This window comes from Helianthus annuus, chromosome 15, assembly GCF_002127325.2.
Source record: "Helianthus annuus cultivar XRQ/B chromosome 15, HanXRQr2.0-SUNRISE, whole genome shotgun sequence".
NCBI lineage: Eukaryota > Viridiplantae > Streptophyta > Magnoliopsida > Asterales > Asteraceae > Helianthus > Helianthus annuus.
In genome coordinates this window covers 164,582,818-164,594,974 of record NC_035447.2, presented here as the reverse complement: position 1 = coordinate 164,594,974, position 12,157 = coordinate 164,582,818, and the positions used below count along the sequence as shown (strand labels likewise).

Below are 12,157 nucleotides of genomic sequence, written 5' to 3'. Positions count from 1 at the left end.
TGGGTAAGTGTTGCGTCAAAGGATTTTCATTATGCTTATTTTCACTGTTGTGGGTTTGATTCCGACATTACGGATAATTACTCTGATACTTCTTTCTAATATTGTTGAGATGTAACGATTCCCACAAAATGAACTCCTATGACTTTGTGGCATTAACATATTGATCTTTTACATTCTTTCAAAACTAATTATCTTTTATTTATTTCTTTTTATGTCCTTTTACCTAAAACTACAAAAACAACAAAACATCTCTTTCTATGGATTTTGCTAGACGTTAATAACATTCCAGTAGTAAAAGCTTGGGTATCCTTGGACGATCTAGGTATCTTAACATCACCATATTATGCTAATGATGGGTGCATTTTCTCTAACGTCTCATTTTGAGTGATAGTATCGTATCGTTTTTACAAATTTAATACTTGATTAAAACCAAGTAAAATATGTTAATATTTACATATGCTCTAAAGCACGTTAAAACACTATCCAATAGCGAGCAAGATCGAGCGTATTCCTACCTTGGAAGCACCATCCCTAGTAATATCGGTTTGAAATTGCCCATGACTTTATAGCCTAGTGGCATCTTATGGGTGAGATAAGGCTTTGGAACCAATAGGTCATCGGTTTTTTTTTGGTAAAGGGTTACCCCGGTGATTCTATATATTCACAAACCAAAAAAACAAGTAGTGTAGAATGCCTACACTAGTTCAATCATGAGACATGCCCCATGAAAGTAAAACAAGGATCAACAAGAAACAACCCAACAGAAAAGCAAAGAAAACACAACTAGACTAATATCTAGAACGAAAATCAAAATAACTAATCAGCCGCCATCATCTTCATCATGCTTCCCACGAATCTCCCACTCTTCAAGAAGTCTCCGCACACTAGAGGTGTTCCTTAGTTTGGCTCCCATCAGCTTGTATCGGACCGTATTTAAATAGGTCATCGGTTCGATTCCCACAAAGTGGGTTTTCCCATATTTATTGGGTTTTCTCCTGAATTGGTGTATAGGCATTATGCCTAGTGGAGATGGATATGATCGGGTGGTTACGTTGTTGGCACGATGATATTCCAGTGGTCCGTCAGTGATCCAAATTTGCCGTTTAAAAAAAAATATATCGGTTTGAAATTGAATCAGCTTTACGTAGGGTATGTGGTGAATATAATGAGTCGGTTGAACATCTCCTATTATCCTGTAGTCTTGCAAATTTCATGTGGCAACACATTGGTCAAGGTTGCAAAATACCTCCTATGGAAGTTAGAGAAATATATACAGGTATTCAATTATAGATTTGACGATTATTTTATTAAGTTTATTACGTGTTGAACTGACCTATATGTATAATGTATTTGCAGGTTTGCAAAGAATATGAGCTTAATCCAACGCAAAATCAGCATGTTGCAAAGAATATGAGCCTAATACAATGCGAAAAGCAACATGTTTAGTGGTTTAGTGAAAATTGGTTGTAGTATAAAACATGCATGTGCATACATACGTATTTACCGCATGATTATAGTTTTCTTTTTACTGTTACTTCAATACTTGCTAAAATAGAGAAACAACAAACGTCATAACATAGCATGGACCCCTCTCGTGGACATCCAACGGTAGGATCAGACAAACAATTTAATATTATTTTTTATTTTTTTTTCTAAATTATTGAATCATTAATTATTCAACACAACGCTGCCTAGAATTCAGCAGTTTACATTTATTAAGAATGCCGTACAAGCAGGCAAGCAAACAAGTGCCTGGTTGGGTAACCTTAAATTCAAGATTTACAAGTCTATTAAAATTATTAGTAAAAAATCTTTAAATTTAGACTTATAAGTTTATCGTATTTTAAAATTCCATAACTTTATAAACCCCAAAAAGAAAATTCAGCAAAGACTTTCACCAAATTTTACATTATATGTCTAAAATTCCATTACTTCCATTATATGTCTAAAATTTTACTAAAATATAAGAAAATTTATATTTATTTTAGAACGGCTACACAAATTATATATCACCTAGAATCATCTTAGAAAAAATATATTGAGAGTTAGACTTTCACCACTTAAGCTAAAGGAATTCACCGATATCATTAACGTATCCAAAGGTATGCTTGTATTACCTGATTTGCCAGTTGTACCTCGAATAATTTATGCGAAAGTTGCAATCCTTTTACTGATGTCTTTTTTACTTTATGAAGATTCTATGCCATATGACTCAACTTTTTTCGTCTTTTCATTTGAATAATGCATTGGCAATTTCTACATTTTGTAGATTATAAGCCTTATTAAATATCCATATATTAACTCGATCTGAAGATGGCCTGGTTGTGTATCGAACTTGTTTTGTAATCCCTACTCTTATATTCAATTATAAAAGACCGTCTCGAACCACATTTCTATCCGTTAGCTACTCCTTTACTCATTTATCATTGGGTAATGTGTTTCTAGTTGTTAAACATTACGAATGAGAATGCATACATGTCACCCGAAACTGAATGTTTAACTCATTCATAAACCGACATGAAACGATAACTACACAACTACACACCTATTAAAAAAAATAGTAAAATGCACGCATAGTCCTTGTGGTTTTATAAAATAACACCTATAGTCACCAACTTTTGAAAATTACACCGATGGTCCCTGTGGTTTGACAATTTGTTACTCGATCCCTGGAGTGGATGGGGGTTAGTTTTCTCCGTTAAGTCTATGTAAAATGACAAAATTACCCCTTACTTTTATTAAAATATAAAAAAAAATCATACACACACACTCTGACTCTCTCTCTCTCTACTCTGTCTCTCTCAGGAAACCCACCACACCATATGTCGCCACTAGCACCACCACCTGCCACCATCCACCCCCACACCACCACCTACCCCACACCACCACCACCTACCCCACACCACCACCTTCACAACCATCATCGCACCCGACCTGCCATTCTGCCATATTCTGTTATTGAAATAGATCTGAAACAGATCATCATCGCACCCCACCTGCCATTCTGCCAACTCCTCCACTCCCTATCATATTTATCATCAGTTGAATTTGTTTAATAGATTCTGTGTACCTCGAACTGACCACCACCTTCAAAACCAGCCACCGCACAACCTAACATGGCCGCCACTACCACCACCTCCCACCCAACGCCCTCGTTCCCACCAACAACATCATTTTGAACTACCAACACACATCAGGTCAAAATCGGACCAAATTCAAACCCTAAATCCAAACCCCCAAATTCAAACCTTAGTCAGATTTTGTCACCGGAGTCGTGGTTTTTACAGTTGGTCCAGTATCACTTCCACCTTTATTAAAAAAGAAGCCAGATACAAAATCAAAATTCTAATCTAGTCATGAATGATGGTGTGTATCAGAATAGAAGCCCTCGTCCATCGTCGATCCTGTATCACTCTCACCACCATCTTTCCCATCCTCACCAATGTCGGGTACTTACCCGGTTTTAGATCTCATCTGGTGGTGGCAGCCGGAGGTAGTCGATAGGTAGTGGTTGTGGCAGGTTATTATGGTTAGAGAGAGAGAGAAAGGAAGGAGAGAAAGAAAGTCGGAGGTGGCTACGGTTTAGGGTTTGTATTATAAATGGTTAATAATTAGTTTTTTCTTATATTTTATTAAAAGTAAGGGGTAATTTTGTCAATTTACATGGACTTAACGGAGAAAACTAACCCTCATCCACTTCATGGACTATCTAAGTAACAAATTGTCAAACCACAGGGACCACCACACGCAATTTTCAAAAGTTGGGGACTATAGGTGTTATTTTACAAAACCCATGGACTATCCATGCATTTTACTCAAAAAAATTATAAATTTATTTTTGTAACAAAATCAACTTACAAGTTATTATGTGTATTATAATTTTATAACTTGCCTTATACCTAAATACTTTTTTCTGAGTTTTATATTTTTTGTCGATTAAGTTATGAATCATTGTAGTCCAAGCAAAGTAAACCGAGTACGGCTGGTATACCTGAAACCCGAAATATCTGGGATGTATACATGAAGCCTGACGAGTATGAGACCGAGTATCGAATTAGTTTTAAAAACCCTACGGGTATGGAAAGTATGTATTAGACTAAGTGATACTTAACCCGATTATCCAAAACCACATACTTGTTTACCATAACAATTTACTTAAATCATATACCAAGAGTTTTTTAAACTTTACTTTTTATTTTCATATATTTCTTGTCTATTGATACTTTATTTTTGTAGGTTAACATTATGGTGAAACTTAAATTTTTTTTAGAATATGTATTTGATAATATATTTATATTTTGTATGTTGTGAAGTGTATACATAAAATTATATAAAATTTATATTGATATAATTTATTTATAATAAATCTTATATGCATGTAATATATCATATTTTAGTTAGTTTCTAATAGTTGTTATATAAAAATATTATACAATAATTATAATAGCAATGTATTTGGAAATCTAAACGGCTATATTTTAACAAACTAACAAGGTATACCTGATACCTAACAGTGAACTGGGCATGAAACTGATTTGGATTATCAATACACGGCCGAACCTGCTCCTTATCATCTATAAACTAGTGCTTGCTGGCCTTTATAAATCTATCTTGTCCTTGTTGGTATTTAATTATATTAATTACTAGGACCTACTTAAAATTTTTCACCGTAGATTTACAAATACTTCTATTTATCAACTCCACAAAAATATACTTTTATGAAGAAACATAATAATAATAATAATAATAATAATAATAATAATAAATAACAATAAATAATAAATAATAATAATAATAATAATAATAATAATAATAATAATAATAATAATAATAATAATAATAATAATAATAATAATAATAATAATAAAGAAAGTTTATAAACCTTCTTGTTGACAAAGTTATGAGGAGTTGGTGAGAATAATATGCTAGAGACAAACACAAGAATGGTGAAAGTTAGAGATAAATCTCACTCCCTAGAACATTACTAAAACTAGTGATATACAAATCTTCCCATAAATAGAAAAATCATACTTTTGATGAAGAATCATAATCTGATAATTTTTGGTGACTTTGATGATCTTCATCGTCTCCATATGATGACAAACAATGACTGCAGGTACTTGAACAAGCTCCAGAAGAAGATGCTGATGATGATGTGAATGATAAAGCAGATTCTGTTAACTCACCACATATCATCATCATCTTGTGGCTATTATTACTGCAACTATTACTACCAGATTCCATTAATAAAGATTTTTCCTGACCTATGACTGATGATGATGATGATGATGATGATGATGTTGAACATGAAGTTGATGATGAAGATGACAATGGTGAACAAAGATTTACCAAAAACAAGTCAACAAAAGCTCCAATAATGTAACCATGGTTGATCTTATCATTCACTGTTAAATATAAACTCAAAAGATCTTGAAGATTCTCCCACTCTTTTAACCCTTTATCTGCTTCCAACATTTCTTGCATTGACTTCTTGAAGTCAGCAAAAGGGTCAGTTGACTGCATCTCCATCATTGACACACATTCTTTAAATGGGACAACACTTTCTTTTTCTTTCCCCTTCTCTTTCTTGTTTGGTTTTGCGTCTTCAAGTATGGAACTTGTTTTCCCCGGATTGAAAAAGAACCTTTCTGTAACACCCCCAAAATTCCACCTGCGGAAACCCCGCGAGGCGTGTTACGCATCAGAGTCGAGCCACCAATCACATTGAACCAATGGTAATTACTCAAATAAAACATGTCATTAATTACTGAAATAAAATGTCAACATGATATCAATTTCCAAAATGTTGTGTAGCGGAAGCATGTAATAAATCGTTTAGCAAATGTTTCGTAATAGTAAACTAAACCAATGTCTAACATGCAAGTTAATCCGAAAGCCTCGATCCATGACCACTCCAGCACTTCCAGATAGCAAGTCCATGTTCCAAACGTTAATGACCTACAAGCATGCAAACAAGTGTGTCAGACTACGCTGGTGAGTTCAAGGTGTTGCTTACGTGTGAAGTTACCAGATATTAGTTAAATCAACTCGTTATTTTGGTTTAGATGTCGTTGTTAACTCGTTTACTGTACCGTATGCAGCGTCAATGATGGGAATGCCTAACCCCAATGCCCTACAGGCATTGGTCAAAGTCAAGGTATCAAACAACCTTGACAAGCTGTAGGAGGTCTTATATCCGCGTTATATTCACAAGTTGTCCCAGTAATTAGTTCACGCCCGTCCTTACGGCCTGGTGTGAGGGTGCCAAACCTAATAGCGCTATCAACTAATTACCCCATTGCCTTACAGGCAATCCGGTAAAAGATTGTTTCTATGTTTCAGTTGTTTACCCCAAGTTTCCCTTCCAAATGTTTACCAGTTGTCCCAAACCACCGGGACGCATGCTTGAGAAAATGCAATGAACTCACCTTGGTTTGCTCGGCAGATTATACCAAAGTTACTTGACTTAAAAGTGATCAAACACGTCCTAACAGGATTACCATACAAGTCAGGTTTGGTTCAGGTAAAGCACGTATGTTTCACACAAAGTTAACACGTTACAAACACGTATAGGTCATGGCAACACTTTAACAATCAAACAATGTGCGATTAGATAAGCCCACTGGTAATCGGCCCAAATAGATAAACAGCCCAAACACACACGGCCCAAAGTGAAAATGTATAAGTTGTGCGATTCGCTGGATTTGTGCGATCGGACAGGCCCAACCCAATCACTGTCCGGCCCAATCAGTCACATATATGTGGCCTTGTGTGATCCAAGCAGACTTGTGCGATCTGCTTGGGTTGTGCGATCTGATTAACCTTGTGCGATCATGCAATGTTCACGTTGTACACTGTGCTAAAACCTGTGATACCTAGCTTGTGCGATCTGTGTTGTGCGATCAGGTATGGTCTGATCTTGTGCGACCGAGTGGCTTTTTGATTGGGCTTTTGTGCGATCAAGCCCTTATGCGATCCGTTTAAACATCCGATAATCTTGTTATTCGGTTACAATTACAATTAATTTCGTTTGACCCAATTAACAGTTTCCAAACTTATCACATATCAATTAACATCTAACAATTTCAAAATTAATCAATTATCGATCAAACAAGGCAATCATAGACTAACCCATAAGAACCCTAATCATGAACAATATTCTTAAACATATTATTCAGATTCTTATGAACCCTAAAGATCTACCAACATGAACAATAATCATCCGGTTTATAATACATCACGGTCGATTCCTAAGTGTTCGGTTCTTGGTTAATATCATACAATCCGATTCATAACAAGCCGATTTCATGATCATTATCATTCAACCTATATGTGAGCCGATTAACAAGAACATCACATACAATAATCATGTCTACACACTAACCATCATATCAAACATTGATCACAGTAACATGTAACAAAACATAGGGCACTAACCGTTTCAAGGAAAGATCCGAATCCTATGAACTTCGAGGAGGGTGGCTGCCTTCGGTTCGTGAGAGGGAGAGAAAGAAAAGCTAGGGTTGTGTGTTATGTTTGAGAGTTGTGACAAATGAGAAAACAAAACTCAAGAATGAGTTCTTGTTTGCGTAGAAAAGGAGTGGGCCGGCCCATCACGGCTGCCCCTTTGGTCCGATTACAAGATGTGGCCCAAATGGCCTTGTGCGTTCCAATAAGTGTTGTGCGATCGGTTTGTATTGTGCGTTTAAGCCAATATATACATACATTCATCACATTACACAAAACACAAAATCATAACGTTTAATCAATCGTAATAGTTCACATCAGCACATAACGTTACACAGAAGTGGGTTCGAATTACGAGTTGTCACAGTATCCCCAACTAAAAGGAAATTTCGTCCCGAAATTTGGTACGCACTCACTGAGGAAGCTAGGTAAGTTAAAGCTAGGTAAGTTACATCGTTTGCTGGTTTTCCCGGGGTGTCACATCCTCCCCAACTTGAATGGGAATTTCGTCCCGAAATTCGCTAGTTGCATCAACACTAGGTTCACTGGGTTTTGACTGGTCTTCGGGGAACAAATGTGGATACTTAAGTTTCATCTGGTTCTCGCGTTCCCACGTGAACTCTGGACCACGTCTTGAGTTCCAACGAACTCTCACAATCGGTATACGACTGTGTTTACGAACTTTAACTTCCCGATCCATAATCTCAATTGGTTCTTCGACAAACTGCAATTTGTCGTCTATCTTCAGCTCTTGAAATGGTACAACTAATGTTTCATCAACCAAACACTTCTTTAATTGTGATACGTGAAACACATCATGGACATTACCCAACTCAGCAGGTAATTCCAACCTGTAGGCCACCTTTCCAATCCGTTCTAAAATTTTGAATGGTCCCACATAACGAGGGTTTAGTTTGCCGCGTTTCCCAAATCGCACCACACCCTTCCAGGGTGAAACCTTTAACATAACGCGGTCATTAACTTCAAATTCTAGCGGTTTACTTCGCTTGTCAGCGTAGCTTTTCTGACGATCGCGAGCTGCGGCCATACGGTTTCGAATCTGCACAATGCTTTCTGATGCCTCAAGAACAAACTCAGGTCCTGTGATCTGACTATCCCCCACCTCATGCCAACAGAGAGGTGAACGACATTTCCGTCCGTACAGTGCTTCGAACGGAGCTGCCTTAATACTTGAATGGTAGCTGTTGTTGTAGGAGAATTCTATCAACGGCAAGTGTTTCTCCCACCCTTTCCCAAAATCGAGTACGCATGCCTGAAGCATATCTTCAAGTGTTTGGATGGTGCGCTCGCTTTGACCATCCGTCTGCGGGTGATAAGCGGTGCTCATGTCGAGTTGGGAACCGAACGATTTATGCATTGACTGCCATAACTCTGAAGTGAAACGCGGATCTCGATCTGAGATGATAGAAGTTGGCACCCCATGCCTAGAAACCACTTCCTTAAGGTAGATTGCTGCCAATTGAGAAAACTTGTCTGTTTCCTTAATTGCTAAGAAGTGTGCCGACTTCGTGAGGCGATCAACAATCACCCAAATGGTATCGTTCCCGGCCTGAGTTCTGGGTAATCCTGTCACAAAATCCATAGCGATCTGTTCCCACTTCCATGTGGGTATCTCTGGTTGCTGCAGTAGGCCTGATGGCTTTTGATGCTCCGCTTTGACTTTAGCACAAGTCAAACATTTGCTGACGTAGGTTGCTATATGAGCCTTCATGCTGGGCCACCAGTAGGTAGTTTTCAAGTCGTGGTACATCTTATCTGATCCAGGATGTACAGAGTAACGTGATTTATGTGCCTCTTCCATTACAAGTTCTCGTAAGTTGCCAAAGAATGGGACCCAAATGCGTCCAGTTACGTAGTAAGCACCGTCTCCCTTTTGTTCTAGTCGTTGCCTCGAGCCACGTAAAGCTTCAGCTCGAACGTTCTCTGGTTTTAATGCTTCTAACTGAGCATCCCGTATCTGGGAAGGGAGATTGGACTGGATCGTGAGTTGCAATGCTCGTACACGCCTAGGTGCATTATCCTTTCTGCTGAGGGCGTCAGCTACAACGTTCGCCTTGCCCGGATGATACTTGATGGCACATTCATAATCGTTCAATAACTCCACCCATCGTCGTTGTCGCATATTCAACTCTTTCTGGTCGAAGATGTGCTGGAGACTCCTATGGTCGGTGTAGATGGTGCATTTGGTACCGTACAGATAGTGCCTCCAAATCTTCAACGCAAACACCACCGCTCCTAACTCCAAGTCGTGTGTCGTGTAGTTCTTCTCGTGCACCTTTAGTTGACGAGAAGCATAAGCTATCACCTTCTCGCGTTGCATCAACACACAACCGAGACCCTGAATCGAAGCATCACAATAAACCACAAAATCTTCGGTACCCTCTGGTAATGACAAGATCGGTGCACTGCAAAGTTTCTGCTTTAACAACTGGAAGGCCTCTTCCTGCTTCGTTCCCCAAGAGTATACCGTGTTCTTCTGTGTTAGTGAGGTGAGAGGTTGCGCGATTTTCGAGAAGTCTTTAATGAACCTCCGATAATACCCTGCGAGACCAAGAAATTGTCGCACCTCAGACGGAGTCTTTGGTGCCGCCCAATTTTTAACTGCATCCACCTTTGCAGGATCCACATGTATCCCTTTCTCGTTAACAACGTGCCCAAGGAAATGCACTTCTCGAATCCAAAAGTCGCACTTTGAAAATTTCGCATACAACTGTTCTCTTCTCAAAAGTTCCAAGATGAGACGTAGGTGACGTTCGTGATCTTCCTTGTTCTTGGAATAGACTAAGATGTCGTCAATAAACACTATAACGAACTCGTCGAGATATGGCTTACATATGCGGTTCATGAGATCCATGAAAACCGCTGGTGCATTGGTCAATCCAAACGGCATGACCAAAAACTCATAGTGTCCGTAGCGCGTTCGAAAAGCCGTCTTGGGAACATCCTCTTCCCTAACCCTTACCTGGTGATAACCCGACCTTAAGTCGATCTTTGAATAGAAACTTGACCCTTGCAACTGGTCAAACAAGTCGTCGATGCGTGGTAACGGATAGCGGTTCTTAATGGTCACCTTGTTGAGCTCTCGATAGTCGATACACATACGGAATGACCCGTCTTTCTTCTTTACGAACATAACTGGGGCTCCCCAAGGCGAAGAACTGGGTCGTATGAAACCCCTATCCAACAATTCTTGTAGCTGATTAGACAGCTCCTGCAACTCACCAGGTGCTAACCGGTAAGGGGCTCGAGCAATCGGAGCCGCTCCCGGCGCAAGATCAATCTGGAATTCTACTTGACGATGAGGAGGTAACCCTGGTAGCTCCTCTGGGAACACATCAGCGAATTCTCGCACCACTGGTAGATCCTCGATCTTACTCTCTTCAGACTGAGCGTTGGTAACTAACGCTAACAGTGCAGGATACCCCTTTTGTAGATACTGCTGTGCACGCATGGCCGTGATAATCCCAACCATCGTCCCACTACGATGCCCTTGAACTAACAGTGACTCCCCATCAGGGAGAGGAATACGCACAACTTTCTTCTTACACAAAATTTCTGCTTAGTGCTTAGACAACCAATCCATCCCTACTACTACGTCAAAACTACCGAGGGTAACGGGAAGGAGGTCAATATCAAACACCTGACCCACGAGATCTAGTTTGCACCCAAAAAGGACATTTGAGGCTTCTATCGTCTTACCATCTGCTAATTCTACTACTTGTTTAACTTCTAAAGGTGTTGGGGTTATCCCTAATCGTTGACTAAACTCTAGGGACACGTAACTCCAATCGGCACCCGAATCAAATAATACAGAAGCAATACGATTGTTAACAGGAAACGTACCAGTTACAACGTTGCCGTCATTCCTGGCATCCCCTGCTCCAAGCTGGAACACTCTGCCTCGAGCACCATTACCCCCATTATTGCCGTTGTTGTTGTTGTTCCCAGCATTGTTATTATTCGGGCGGTTGTTGTCGTTGGCGTTCTGGTTTAACTGAGGACAATCCCGCTTAAAGTGACCCTCGTCACCACACTGATAGCACCCCTTCCTGAAACCCTGGTTCTGCTGGGGTGGTTGTCCCTGTTATCTCTGATTCTGCTGGTTTTGTTGCTGCTGGTGTTTGGGCTGTGGGGCCCTACAATCCTTGGCCTCATGGCCCACTTTACCCCACCTGCGACATGTGCGACTACACGGACCGAAATGATGGTAGCCACACTTATTACACTGTGGTTTCTTCCCTGCATACGAGCCCTGACCTTGGCCACTTCCCTGGCCTTGATTGACAGAAGACGACTGGCTAATGTTGCGGTTGTTATTGTTGTCTGGCCTTTTCTGAGTCTGACCAGCACTGGATGCTCGATCATAATCACTCCACTTCCGCTTGTTATCATTAGCGGACGCAGTGGCAGTGGGTGTAGCAGCAGTAGTGGCCGAAATGCGCGGGGGTAACGAATCGCTTTCTACCTCTTGGTCCACAATCTTATGAGTCAGACGAACGATCTGTGTCAAATCATTGAGATGGGCTGCAGTGACCAAGCTCTTCACACGCGGAGGCAACCCTTTGATGAATAATTCAATCCTCCGAGACATAGGCCGAGACAAATTCGGGCACATGTCGGCCAGTTCATACGATCGCTTCACATACGCTTCGACTTCAGATCCAACCAT

At 39.8% G+C, this 12,157-nt stretch overlaps 1 protein-coding gene across 1 annotated transcript; it reads right to left on the bottom strand.

Annotated features, from left to right (window-relative positions):
* Positions 1–4,852: 4,852 nt before the first annotated feature.
* LOC110910802 (transcription repressor OFP15-like) lies at positions 4,853–5,646 on the bottom strand. The gene has a single exon (XM_022155393.2). It carries the CDS (start codon positions 5,530–5,532, stop codon positions 5,026–5,028), a length of 507 nt encoding a protein of 168 aa, XP_022011085.2. The 5' UTR covers positions 5,533–5,646; the 3' UTR covers positions 4,853–5,025.
* Between the last annotated feature and the right edge of the window lie 6,511 nt (positions 5,647–12,157).

Bases quoted from the DNA above. Each gene is read 5' to 3' on its own strand.
- LOC110910802 (XM_022155393.2), bottom strand. From the start codon at position 5,532: ATGATGGAGATGCAGTCAACTGACCCTTTTGCTGACTTCAAGAAGTCA.